The 14,012-nt window shown below is 43.0% G+C and overlaps 1 protein-coding gene across 7 annotated transcripts; it reads left to right on the forward strand.

The window, feature by feature from the left end:
• The first annotated feature begins 723 nt into the window (after positions 1-723).
• Positions 724-5,498, forward strand: ARMCX3 (armadillo repeat containing X-linked 3). Of its 7 annotated transcripts, none has more exons than XM_080653347.1 (5): positions 724-881; positions 1,352-1,481; positions 1,768-1,828; positions 2,095-2,164; positions 2,444-5,498. In XM_080653347.1, the coding sequence occupies exon 5, from the start codon at positions 2,587-2,589 to the stop codon at positions 3,727-3,729; it is 1,143 nt and encodes a 380-aa protein (XP_080509473.1). In that variant the 5' UTR covers positions 724-881; positions 1,352-1,481; positions 1,768-1,828; positions 2,095-2,164; positions 2,444-2,586; the 3' UTR covers positions 3,730-5,498. The 7 variants fall into 7 exon arrangements, with proteins under 7 accessions (XP_080509473.1, XP_080509477.1, XP_080509474.1 ...); XM_080653348.1 differs by having other exon boundaries at positions 743-881; positions 1,374-1,481; XM_080653349.1 differs by having other exon boundaries at positions 791-1,077; positions 1,374-1,481.
• The last annotated feature ends 8,514 nt before the right edge of the window (positions 5,499-14,012 follow it).

The raw sequence follows: 14,012 nt of genomic DNA on the forward strand, positions 1-14,012 counted from the left end.
TGCCTCTTCTTTGCTAACTGATGCAAGTGATAGTCTGTAGCTCTCTTGTTTAGAAGACTTGCCTATCCGAAGGTTTATACATTCTCAGACACATTGATTAGCTCATACAGGGTTGTGTTATCTGCTAGGCCCCAGAAGACATTAAGATTGCTTTGAGTGAAGTGTATAACACTCCCCACAAATGAGAAAATGTGGGACTTTTGGAGGCCATCCACCCAACCTCACTCTCTAACTCCCACTCTTTTTTTCTCTGAAATGAAAATAGGTTTATAGTAATTTTTCTCATGAAAAGAATGCAGGCTGGGGGTGGGAAAGGGAAGAACAAAAAAATATTAAGAAAGTAAAAACCTCACTCTCACTCTCACTCCAGGTCTCCTTATCTGATGTTATTTTTTGGTTTCAGATCTAGGACTAGATTTCAGAGGAAATAGTAAGACATTAATAGCTGTGAGGAGGGGAGGTGGAAGGAGAGGTTGCTGATGTCCCAGGAGCCTAGAGAACGAAGAAGCACATTTTTTAAAAAGTACAAGTGGCCAGTAGTCCCAGGGGAAGATGCTGTCTGTTTCTGGTAATCAGAGGAAGGCAAACTCAAGTACAGGGAGATGGGATTAGCAAAGAAAGAGTAACAAGGCCTGGTATGGGGGAGGGAATGTAGGGGGGCGGGTCCTCTTCTGCCGCACTGCTGGTGGGAGGGGAAATTGGGGACCAGAGTTGGTGGATGACGTAGCTCTCACGTGACCAAGAGCTGACGTGTGCAGAAGTCCTTCTTGTTCTGGTCGTTGTTCCGTCTGAGTACCAGCTCCCCACTGCTCTGAGTGAGAGCGGGCCTGTGGCAGAGGGAAGAAGGAGGAGGAGAAGGAAATTGTCCCGGATCACAGCAGGTCAGTGTCTGGGAGAGTCCATAAAGTGGGGGCGGTCCAGAGCGTAGGGCGGAGACCGTCGCGGGTCCTGAGGCGCCTCTGTCGTCTTTCCCACTCGCCACTGGCTTTCCAGGATATCTGTCCCGCCTGCAGCTGATTTCGATGCTGCGAAATGGTGCCCAGGGAGGAGTTTGGGGAGCAGCCCAGAGATCAGAAGGTGGGAATCTGCTGGAAGCCGAGACCATAATCCGGAAAGGGAGCTGTGGCCGTGGCATTGGCCCCCAGTCTCCTAGGACAGTTCCGACCTGGAAAGGTTGGGCATGGGGAGTGAGGTGGGGGTGCAACGTGATGTGTCAGCAGAACCCGGAGAGGGGTGATAGGGGTGGGAAACCTTTGACAACTAGGTCTCCGAATTAGGAAGGAATTTCATGTTTTGGGGACTGGTCCGTCCACCAAGCACTCGGTAGCTGCTGTTTTCTTTCTGACTGTAGCTCTGTTGTCCTGGCTGTTTAGTGGACCCGAGCCTCTCCCAGGTTGCCAGTCTTTCCGTAGTTTGCGGCACTACGCCAGACAAGTGAAGAGGAAGGAAATTAACCCTGATTAGTGAAGATCGATTTGAGGGTAAGGCCATCTGGGGACCCTAAGAGTGGCGGTGGGGTCGGGGGGGGGTGGGTGCGGGGGAGAAACCGAAGATGGCAATAATCTAGGTTAGGTCTAAGTCTCAGTATGTTTGTAGCACTCTTGGGGCTGTGGCAAAATGGCATGCGTTGTGTGCTGTGTGTGTGGGGGGGCGGGGTAGATAGGGTGGGAGAGAATGATAGAAGAAAAAACCTATCAGATAGTTTGTTCATAATCCTCCTCTCTCAACAGTAGTTAGTCTCCATGTTTTCGGTCTGTCATCCTGTAGGTCTGCTGTAGCAGGTGGCACCACTTGAAGCAAGGGAGGAAGTTTCCTTGGATCTGTAGAGGTCGGTGTGGGTGTGGGGGCTGACTGGAATGGGGGAGGGGCTGGAAATCAGCCATGTTGGACAGGCTCACCCAATCCTACCTTATTTCCCTAACATCCCTCCCATTTCAGGCTAAGGAAGGGGCAGGCATGTACATATTTTGGATGACACAGAGAGTTTTTTTTTTTTTTTTTTTTTACATCTGACAACCTGGAAGTAAATCAGGAAAGCAAGGAATGAATAGTTAATCAAGCCCTCAGTTCTCACTGGTTCTGGTCTCTCTGCAGATTGCAAGGATTGTTGGGTGTGGCACACTCCAGGGGAGGGAAGAAGGAGCAAACTGCCTGTCTGGAGGAGGTGAGTGTAAGGTGCCATTCTCTGGGGACACCCTAGGTTGGGGTGACTGAGGCCCTAGTAGAGACTATGGGCTTCATTGCCTTTATCTAGGCTGGGGAGAGTTTGGCCTCAGGAGGGTAGGTTGAGGGTAAAATGAGGGGGATAGAGAGAGTTTATTAACAATCTACATTTCCTACCAAGTACTCATTTACTACTCTCCTGTCCCTCTGTGCAAGTCCATGCATGGGGCAGCACAAAAAGAAGAGAAACTCAAACCCCATTTTCTTCCTCCACCTCTAGGTTCACTTCCAGTATCAGCTACTGCAGCCCTGAAGTGGCTGAAGAAAAATACCCTCCACAGACCGGCACCCAGGCCCATAGTTCTCCCCAAGCCTGCGTGACTACTCTGTTCCTTGGTCCCTGCTATTGTCAGGGACGATTGCATGGGCTACGCCAGGAAAGTAGGCTGGGTGACTGCGGGACTGGTGATTGGGGCTGGCGCCTGCTATTGCATTTATCGACTGGCCAGGGGAAGAAAACAGAACAAAGAGGAAATGGCTGAGGGTGGGCCTGGGGATGTGGATGATGTTGGGGATTGTCCTGGGGCCAGGTACAATGACTGGTCTGATGATGATGATGATGATAACAGTGAAAGCAAGGGAATAGTATGGTACCCACCTTGGGCCCGGATTGGGACTGAGGCCGGGACCAGAGCTAGGGCCAGAGCAAGGGCCAGGGCTACCCGGGCTCGAAGGGCTGTTCAGAAACGGGCTTCCCCCAACTCAGATGATACTATTTTGTCCCCTCAAGAGCTGCAAAAAGTTCTTTGCTTGGTTGAGATGTCTGAAAAGCCTTATATTCTTGAAGCAGCTTTAATTGCTCTAGGTAACAATGCTGCTTATGCATTTAACAGAGATATTATTCGTGATCTGGGTGGTCTCCCAATTGTTGCAAAGATTCTCAATACTCGGGATCCCATTGTTAAGGAAAAGGCTTTAATTGTCCTGAATAACCTGAGTGTGAATGCTGAAAATCAGCGCAGGCTTAAGATATACATGAATCAAGTGTGTGATGACACAATCACTTCTCGCTTGAACTCATCTGTGCAGCTGGCTGGACTAAGATTGCTTACAAATATGACTGTTACTAATGAGTATCAGCACATGCTTGCTAACTCAATTTCAGACTTTTTTCGTTTATTTTCAGCAGGAAATGAAGAAACCAAATTTCAGGTTTTGAAACTCCTTTTGAATTTGGCTGAAAATCCGGCCATGACTAGAGAACTTCTCAGGGCCCAAGTACCATCTTCACTGGGTTCTCTCTTTAATAAGAAGGAGAACAAAGAGATTATTCTGAAACTTCTGGTCGTATTTGAGAACATAAATGACAATTGTAAATGGGAAGAAAATGAACCTACTCAGAGTCAGTTCAGCCAAGGTTCACTTTTTTTCTTTTTAAAAGAATTTCAAGTGTGTGCTGATAAGATTCTGGGGATAGAAAGTCACCATGATTTTTTGGTGAAAGTAAAAGTTGGAAAATTCATGGCCAAACTGGCTGAGCATATGTTTCCAAACAGCCAGGAATAACTTCTTGATTTTGTAGTTTAGAAGCAACACACATTGTAAACTATTCCTTTTCTCCACCTTGTTTATATGGTAAAGGAATTCTTTCAGCTACCAATTTTGAATATCATATTGTATCATCAAAGCTGATATTTATCCGAGTTGATCTTTAGGTCTAAGCTGGGTGAATGAATGTCACTACATGTTCTGAAAACATGTTTGTTGCTCTTTATCTCACTGCCTAGACTGAAATATTTTTACTATTTCTTCTGTATAAATGACAGTGAACCAATTCATCCTAGTTAAGTTCCCTCCTGTCATTTGCATTAACTTCATTTGTGTATCATCAATAAAGTTGTGTGTTAATGCTGGAAAGAAAAAAAAAGAAAGAAGAAAGAAAGAAAGCATCCTTGCCCTTTTATTTACAATCTTTGGGACAGATTAGAAACATACAAACAAAATAACTGAGACTATCTTGACTCATTGTCAAATATTCATTCTCAGAGTACACAGGAAGCAAAGGCTACTGTGGGGTACAGTAGTCAACTACAGATTTATGGAGGAAGTGACCATTTAAAAAGAGTCCTGAATGATATGGGAGTGAGAGGGCACTGATGTGAGATAGGCATGGAGGTAGTAATGTTGTCCCTATGACAGTGAGAAACTAGTCTGCTTAGATTAGAGCATGTAAGGAATGGAAGTAAATAAATTTGGAAAACTAGGTGAAGCCAGTTTGTGGAAAGTCGTTTGAACATTATTCCACTGAATACAAAAAGCCACTAAATATTTTTTACTAGAAATAATAATTGGAATTCATATAGAAGTCCCTCTCTCACCTACTGTGCAATAACTATGAAGGTGTGGCAAAACGGACACTTTCAAACCCTGGTGGTAGGAATGAATTTACACTGGCACAAGATTTGTGGAAGGTCATTTGATAACACATATAAGCCTCAAAATATGTAAGACCTTTGTCCTAAGAAAATAATTGAGAAATTGACCAAAGGCTACATGAACAAGGCTATGCATCCTAGCACTGTCTAAAATATAAATATTGGAAACAAGTGTCTAGAACATTGGATTGGTTAAATAAATTAAGGAATGTTCATATGGTATATGATAAATATGTTGATTTAAATCCATATTGCCAGGAAAAGATATTCATCATGCATTGTTAAGTGAGAAAGGCAGGTTAGATAGTGGTATTCATAGTATGATTTCATTTTTTTGAGAATAATAAAACATGTTTAAGTAGGCACTAAAACTCTGAATTATAGACATCCAAATATTAACAGAGGTTATCTTTTGGTGGAAGGACAGTGATCTTTTACCTTTTTACTTTTTAGTATATGTGCTGCCGAAGCGAGCACTACCTTTTTACTTTTTAATCATCAATGTGCTCTTACTTATCTAAAATGAATATTGATTTTTTTGGAAATTTTTGAAAAAGGAAAGTGTTGGGAATGAAGCAGGTGATTGGAGCATGTACTGAGTGAAAAAATTAGATTAAACGTGAGATAGGTTGAAGTTTCCTCTCTGAAATGATAGCTGAGTGGTGAAGAAGAGGCTCATCAGGAGGATTAAATGAAGTAATACATGCAAAATACCTAGAATGTACTGGCACATAGCAGTTAATTAAGAAAAGCAAGCACTTTTAATTTCCTAGAATGCAGGGTTAATAGTCTTGTTTTGTTTTGTTTTGGTTGACCTTTGTTTTGCTGGGGGCATTCTGCCAGATGTCAGTGTCATTTAAAAAATAATAACAACAATAAAGGTTAACATTTATTAAGTGACTACTGTGTAGAGTTCTATCATTCCTGCAAGGCAACTGTTAGAATAATTTATCAAAGGAATAGTTCTTATTTTTAAGGACTCAAAGTGTTTCCTCAGACATGATCTTACCAGCTTTCATAATATATTCTTAGTCTGGTGATGTTATCCTGCCTTATATATGAGACCAGGAAAGAGTAAAATCTTTTGTTTAGTTATGATCTGGTTTTAGCCCCAGGCTTCCATATACTTACTCTAATGTTTTATGGATTAGACAAAAACCTAGTGATTGGTTGGCTTAAAGTTTTTGGGCATGGTGACCCTACCAAATCATGCACATGTGGAGACCCATTGGACACCGGCTTTAAGTGTAGGGTGAGGGAAAAACAAAGTAACACTTTTCTTGCTCTATTATTAGGTAGGAGAAAAAGATTTGGGAGGGGAAGGCTAATCCATTTAAAACTGAGTTTGAGGTACCTGTGCTACACCCATATGGAGACACCCATTATCATTTTAAAGTATTGATCAAGCTCTCAGATAAGAAGACAAGGCTGCAAATAAAGATTTAGAAACCACCAGAGGATGAATGATAATTGAAGACATGGGAGTGGATCCCCAGAGAGAAGGTGCAGAGTATAAGAGTGGAGGATTGCACAAAGAACGATGTAAAGAACTGTGGCAGCTGGGGAGAGAAGCACAGAATTGAAACTGAGTATATATACTTCCAGAAACTTTTGCTATCCATATACCAATATACTCTATACATAAAATTAGACAACACTGTAGATAAATTTTCAGAGCCTGATTTAAGGTTTTTCTATTTTTCTCCTAAATAATATTCATTGGAGTTACTTGAGAAAACAGAAACAATGAGAACAAACTTGCTCCCTTACCCAAATATGTAGCTTGAAGATTTAAGAAATATTTAGATTAAACTATGCTGAACTTGGGGTACTGAATGACTTTCTTGCCCTGGGTGATAATGAAGTTAACTTTAAGTAACAAAAAGCCACCATGAGGCAGGGGCACAGGCCTGACTAGCATCCATCTGCTCTTGCAGGTCTTTTGTCTCCTTTCTTCCCATTCTTCTTCCTTCTCTTTATTTCCTCCTTCTTGGATAATTGGCAGTAGTCTCTTTGTGTTTCTGTCTTTTAGAGTGAGCATTTAATTCCCATGACACTAGGTCATGCACCAGGGGACACTTAACACAGAATGATAATGGTGTTTGCTGTGGTGATATGATGACTTTGGGTGTAACTGAATGACAAGAGTTTTAGAACCCTTTTTGAACAGAGACTGAGAAGGAATTAGTCTTAACGTGGTACAGCCCTATGTGCCCTGCATGTACTTGATGTCTCATACCTGGTATTATTTAGAACAACATTACTCAGACTTTGGGAACTGCTGTGTGAAACACATATGTGACTGCCTGATTTAGGCAGGCCACAAGGCCAGCCAAGCCAAATGATCATGTCCTGATGTTTTCACATGGGAGATTGCCACTCAATCATTTTGTGAATGGCATAGTTCTAGGATTGTGGCCATGATTGTGGCAGCTTATGGCAACAGGGAGGAGGTAGTGTTCTCTCTTTAACGAGGGTGGCAACTCCTAGGAAACTGAGGAGATTAGAAACTCAAAGGATATATTTCTATTTGGGTTTTGTTCTCATGTAATAGTTGTATAAATTTAAGTGGGTCTATTTCAGTCAAATGTGTTCAAGGTTGACTTTACAAAGATGGAGTATTTAGTTCTTTACAAATTGGTGCCCCAAATATATTATTGCTTAGCTCAGGAAACTAGTTTCCTTTTTTTTAAATTTAATAAATCTTTATTGTTCAGATTATTACAATTGTTCCTCTTTTTTCCCCCCATAGCTCCCCTCCACCCGGTTCCCACCCCACCCTCTGCCCTTACCTCCCCACCACTGTCCTCATCCATAGGTGTACGATTTTTGTCCAGTCTCTTCCCGCACCCCTCACACCCCTTTCCCCCCGAGAATTGTCAGTCCACTCCCTTTCTATGCCCCTGATTCTATTATATTCACCAGATTATTCTGTTCCTCAGGTTTTTAATTCACTTGATTTTTAGGTTCACTTGTTGATAGATATGTATTTGTTGTTCATAATTTTTATCTTTACTTTTTTCTTCTTCCTCTTCTTTAAGAATACCTTTTAGCATTTCATATAATACTGGTTTGGTGGTGATGAACTCCTTTAGCTTTTTCTTATCTGTGAAGCTCTTTATCTGACCTTCAATTCTGAATGATAGCTTTGCTGGGTAGAGTGATCTTGGTTGTAGGTTCTTGCTATTCATCACTTTGAAAATTTCTTGCCACTCCCATCTGGCCTGCATAGTTTCTGTTGAGAAATCAGCTGACAATCATATGGGTGCTCCCTTGTAGGTAATTAACTGTTTTTCTCTTGCTGCTTTTAATATTCTCTCTTTGTCTTTTGCTCTTGGCATTTTAATTATGATGTGTCTTGGTGTGGTCCTTTTTGGATTCCTTTTGTTTGGGGTTCTGTGCGCTTCCTGGACTTGTAAGTCTATTTCTTTAACCAGGTGGGGGAAGTTTTCAGTCATTATTTCTTCAAATAGGTTTTCAGTATCTTGCTCTCTCTCTTCTTCTGGCACCCCCATAATTCTGATGTTGGTACACTTGAAGTTGTCCCAGAGGCTCCTTACACTATCTTCAAAGTTTTGGATTCTTTTTTCTTTTTGCTTTTCCAGTTGAGTGTTTTTTGCTCCTTTGTATTTCAAATCTTTGACTTGATTCTTGTGTTCCTCTAGTCTGTTGTTGGGTCTCTGTATAATATTTTTTTATTTCAGTCAGTGTATGTTTAATTTCTAGTTGGTTCTTTTTCATATCTTCAAGGGTCTCATTATATTTATTGGCCTTTTCTAGGATATTCTTAAAAAGCCTTATAACCTTGGTTTTGAATTCTATATCCAGTCGTTTGTTTCCCTCCATTTCTTTTGTTTGTGATCTGTTTCATTGTCTCTGCATTTTCGCTGCTTCCCTGAGTTGGTAGAGTAGCTTTGTGTGGTAGGTGTCCTATAGGGCCGAGTGGCTCAGCCTCCCCCAGTTACCTGAGGTGGACACTTTTGGTGCACCCCTTTGTGGACTGTGTGCACAGCCTTGTTGTAGTTAAGTCTTGATTATTGTTAGTATCACTGGGAGGAATTGACCTCCAGGCCAATTGGCTGTGAGGATCAGCTGTGTCTATGATGGGAGAACTTCTGTGCTGGAGACAGCCTTATGAGACAAGACTTGCAAAATTGCAAAAGCCTCTGTGCTCAGCTTGGATGGGTTGGAGTCTCAGAGTGGAGCAGGCAGCCTTGGCTTCCCGTCAGCCCTGCCCCATGAGGCCCCTGGGTCTCAGTGTCCCTCAGTAATCGCTGCAAGCACCTCTGAGAGAAAGTGGCCCTCCAGTTTCATCTGCTGCCAGACAGTCCAGTTTCTCCCTGAATGAGTCTGGATTCCCAGAAACTCGCCCGGAACTGGAGTTCAGCATAGTTGGGAGCTTCTGTCTCCCTCCCGCTTTAGAAAGCCTGCTGCGCACTCAGCTGCCCATGCACTCAGCAGTCAGTCCTCTCTGCGTGCGCGTGCCTCCAGACCTCTGCCTTCCGCAGCTCCCCTGAGTCTCAGTGTGCTTTCTCTTTTCCTGACAGTCCAGATTCCCCCCGAATAAGTCTGGGTTCCCAGGGTCTTGCCCGGGACTGGAGTTTAGCGCAGTCAGGAGCTTCCATCTCCCTCCCGCTTTAGAAAGCCAGCCACACCCTCAGCCACCCATGCACTCAGCCGCCTGTCCTCTCCGCACGTGCACGCGCGCATCTCTGTACCTCAGCCTTTTGCAGCTCCTCTGAGTCTCAATGTGCTTTCCTCTTTCCTTCTAGTTGTAGAATTTCCACTCAGCCAGCTTTCCTGTGGTTCTGGATGGTGTCCATTTTGTCTTTTAGTTGTAGTTTTGATATTGTTGTGCGAGGCAACAGTTTAGGTGTTTACCTATGCTGCCTACTTGGTTTCTCCCTCCACACTGTTTTCTTTGTCCAGGGTTTATGGATATCCTATATAATAAAAAGCTAATATGCAAATAGACCGAATGGCGGAACAACCAGAACAACTGAACAACCGAACAATCGGTCGCTATGATGTGCGCTGACCACCAGGGGGCGTGTGAGGAACATGGCGGGCATTGGCTGTGGCAGGATGGTGGAGCAGGTGAGCAGGGGTGCCAAACCAAGGCCGGGCACCAGTCACTGTTATCAGGGCGAGCCTCTGGTGGTTACTGAAAATTCTTTGTTCCTGTGTGCTGCACTTGCACCTGCTGCCAGCACCGGAGCCGCCGCTTGCACCCACTGCCAGTATTGGCCCCGCTCCCACCCACAACTGGCACCAGAGCTGCTGCCCACACCTGCTGCTGGTGTCTGGCGTCGGTCTCAATCACTTGGCACCATCAGCGGGTGTGAGCAGCAGCTGCTGGCCCTGGTCACCCCTGAGGGCTTCTCCACCTCCCCCTGCTCTTGAGGGGCGATCAGGGCAGTAGCTGCTGCTCGCATCTGCTGCTGGCGCCAGCCCCAATTGCTCTGTGCCATTAGTGGGTGTGAGCAGGGCCTGCGTTGTCAGTGCATGGGAGTGGCGGTGGCGGAAGCAGGGCTGCCAGCAGACAGGGTACTGGGGCCACTGCAGGAGGGGCCAGGTGGGGTCACGGAGGATGGGCCGAGACCTGCCCCTGTGCCTTCTGCAGCTTCGTGGCCCACAGTTCATTTCAAGGTGCACGAATTCATGCACTTGGCCCTAGTATGCATATAAGCTCTTTGGTTAATTTCTTCCCACCCCCTATCCCACCCCCACCTTCCCTCTGAGATTTGTCAGTCTGTTCCTGGATCTATTTTGTTCCATGCTTGTTCCTGGATCTATTTTGTTCATCAGTTTATTTTGTTCATTGGATTCCACATATGAGTGAGATCATGTGGTACTTGTCTTTCTCTGACTGGCTTATTTTGCTCAGCATAATACACTCCAGGTCACTCCATGCTATCTCAAAAGGTAAGAGAACCTTCTTTTTTATAGCTGCATAGCATTCCATTGTGTAAATGTACCACAGTTTTGTTTTGTTTTATCCACTCATCTACTGATGGGCACTTGGGCTGTTTCCAGATCTTAGCTATTGTAAATAGCACTGTTATGAACATAAGGGTGCATATATTTTTTCTGATTGGTGTTTTGGGATTCTTGGGATATATTCCTAGAGGTGGGATCACTAGGTCAAATGACAGTACCATTTTTTTCTTTTTTATAAAACTCCATAATATTTTCCACAGTGGCTGCACCAGTCTACGTTCCCACCAGCAGTGTACTAGGGTCCCCTTTACTCCACGTTCTATCCAGCACTTGTTGTTTGTTGATTTGTTGCTATCTCTTTATGCTCATTTTAGATCACATCCTAGGGTGAAGGTTTCCTTTGGTTTCTCTGTTTAAACTGTGGCTTTTCCTTGCCTTTACACCAGAACTACCTTGCTGCCATCCAGGGGTACAGAACTAGGATATTGGCCCCTGGTATGCCCTGTCTTTAGGGGGTGGTGCTAAGCATAATAGTGGATATTTACTTTCAAAACAGTATACTTACACACTTGATTCTTTCTTTTGGGTCTCAGGCCTTATTTTAAGGGCTGGGCAATGCTGTATTTGGAGATAGGGATGGCATAGGGGGGAGGAAGGGGGAGGGAAAGAAGCTTTATTAGAAGGGTAACTATACGCAACAAGTTCATGCACTTGTAATTCAATCCACCATTGATAGTGGGCTAAGTATAACTCTCTGGCCTTGTTGACCATTTACATTTTTAAAAATGAAAGTGCAGGTGTAATAAAAGCAACTTTGTTTAGGTATAATGCTTTCTGTTTATTGAGCATTGCAAAGTTTACAGGGGATATAACATGTTACAAATAGGGTGGAATTTATTTTTTAAAATAAAAAACAGAATGATAATATATGTTATTATAAAAAAAACAATTACCATGTAGACCAGAGTGTTAGTGTTTGCTGCTCAGAACATTCTCTTCTTGAGATAAGTCTATATCAGAAACAAAATTATCATCAGAAAGTTGTTTATTTAATGCTTGGGAAATCAGAGCAAGCTGACTTAGCTAGATGTTAGTGCCATCAAAGAGAGCCTGGTGTATCTGCTGTGGTGATTGGCTTGTTGCTGAAATAAAATACTTGTATTCAAGAGCTAGAGGATATTTCTACCCAGACACAATTATACATTTGTCTGCCTAGATGCCCCTTCACCAAAGGCAGAGCATCAGTGGACGGTTTTTTTATGACTATTAACATGTATTATCACTTAGCTTTCTTTTTTTTTAAATTGACCTTTATTGTTGAAAGTATTAGATGTCCCTCCACCCCATCAATTAGCTTTCATACAGAGTTTAAGAGATGTATACTTTTACAGCAATGGAAATCTTTAGTATTTGCAATGAATTCTCCTTTAACTGTTGATTAGTTTCCCCTTTTCTGGATTTTTTTTCCTTTGACGAATAATGATAACTTGTTATTAAAAATTTTGAAACCCAAGCAAAATGAATTGTCACCTGTTTAGTTATTTTTCCATTTTCATTTCAGTCTTCTGTTCACTAAAATGTGATTTAGCTATGTTCATGCTAATTTTTGTGGCTTTCTTTCAGTAAGTTGTAATGAAAATCTAGACATAATGAAATAGATCCATTAAAAACTTTTTTAAAAAAATATATTTTATTGATATTTTACAGAGAGGAAGGGAGAGGGATAGAGAGCTAGAAACATCGATGAGAGAGAAACATCGATTAGCTGCCTCCTGCACACCTCCCACTGGGGATGTGCCCGCAACCAAGGTACATGCCCTTGACCGGAATCGAACCTGGGACCCTTCAGTCTGCAGGCCAACGCTCTATCCACTGAGCCAAACCGGTTTCGGCAATCCATTAAAAACTTTTAATTTCTACTTTCTTCCATCATTTAAACTAAGTTGAGTGGGTTCTTTTTTCTGATATTAGAAAAGATGGTATCTAGGCAAGACAAATAAAAACAATCAATATTTTAAGTATTTTATAAATCTTAAATTCATTCAAACTAATTTGCAGAATGATTCTTTATAATCAGTTATCATATAACCTCATCAATTATCACCTCTTCTTAAACTTGTCCATGTAAACTGTAGCCAAAAATTTGAAGTATTAAAATTATACCATGTGACCTATGAAAGTTAAATAAATTCTGATTGATTTTCTTCTTGTATAAAGGTTAAACTTTTATGTTATAAATGTTATATCTTGTGAATGTATATACTGAAAGAATGAGAGAGAGGCCGAAAAACCAGGACTACAGGCTTTATTAGAGGAGAAGGACCCTGCTGGGCTGTCTCGCAAGCGGAGAACAGCAACACGTGCAGAGGGGAACACGCCTTTTGAGGGGAGGAATGGGAAGGGATGGGGCTTAGGGTATTCGGCATGCGCTGATTGGTGGCTTCATATAAGGCACATGATTAGGCACTTAGGTACTTAGGAATCAAGGGCTTAGGGTATTTGGCAGGTGCTGATTGGTGGTTCAATGTATAGTCCATGTAAGGTGCCTGGTTAGGTGCTCAGGAATGTCCAGGCCACAGGTGCAGGTTACGTCATACTCCGTCCACCAGTTGGGGGAAGGGAGGATCTATCATTCCAGGCTTTTGGTAATATTAAAAAAAAAATTGAGAGTCCGGGCAAGGTCAGGGGGTGAAGGTCCTTCTTCCGTAGCTACTTCCTGCTGAGAGGGGGCATTGTCAGGGGTGTCTATCCGGGGTCTCAAGGATTCTGGTGACATAGGTGTCTCTAGGTTCTGAATTCAAGGCCAGATAGATCTCTCCCACCTTCTGGTTGGTAAACACCTGCATTTTGTTTTGCAAAAACCTAGTGAAACAGCGCATGAGACAGGGGCCAAAGAGCAAAATTAAAAGAATAAATACCAGTGGGCCTAATAGTGGGAGGAGCCATGGAGTAAGTGAGCCAAAGATGGCATACCCCCCTTCTAGCTGGTTACGTCATCTTTGGTCAATCCTGTCCTGGAGGGATTTAATGTGATCTTTGACAATTCCTGATTCATTTACAAAGTAGCAGCATTCTTCCCCAAGAAAGACGCAGGTACCCCCTTTTTCTGCTGTCAAGAGATCTAACGTGTTCTCATTCTGTAAGGTTACCGCTGCTAAGGAGTCTACCTGCCTTTTAAGGGATTCAAGGGAATTGCTAATGATGGAGATATCTTCTGAAAATTCATCAGACAATTTGTGGTAGAAATGAACAGAGGAGGAAATGCCTCCTACTCCTGTCCCTACTGCAGTGAGGACTCCTTTTACCCACTAAGAGGGGAACAAGGGCTGCCCTTTTGTGGTGAGGTCTGAGAAGATCAAGAGAGGATTCGAATTCTCCCTCTGTTCTGACAGAAAGATTGGGGGTTAGGAAGACATAAAGACAGAGCAAGTGTGACAGGTCCTGGGGGACACAGGTGTAGGCTGTAGTTGCACA

The sequence above is a fragment of the Plecotus auritus genome, assembly GCF_963455305.1.
Source record: "Plecotus auritus genome assembly, chromosome: X".
Classification (NCBI taxonomy): Eukaryota; Metazoa; Chordata; class Mammalia; order Chiroptera; family Vespertilionidae; genus Plecotus; species Plecotus auritus.

Excerpts from the sequence above, each read along its gene's own strand:
- ARMCX3 (XM_080653347.1), top strand. The coding sequence starts at position 2,587 with ATGGGCTACGCCAGGAAAGTAGGCTGGGTGACTGCGGGACTGGTGATT.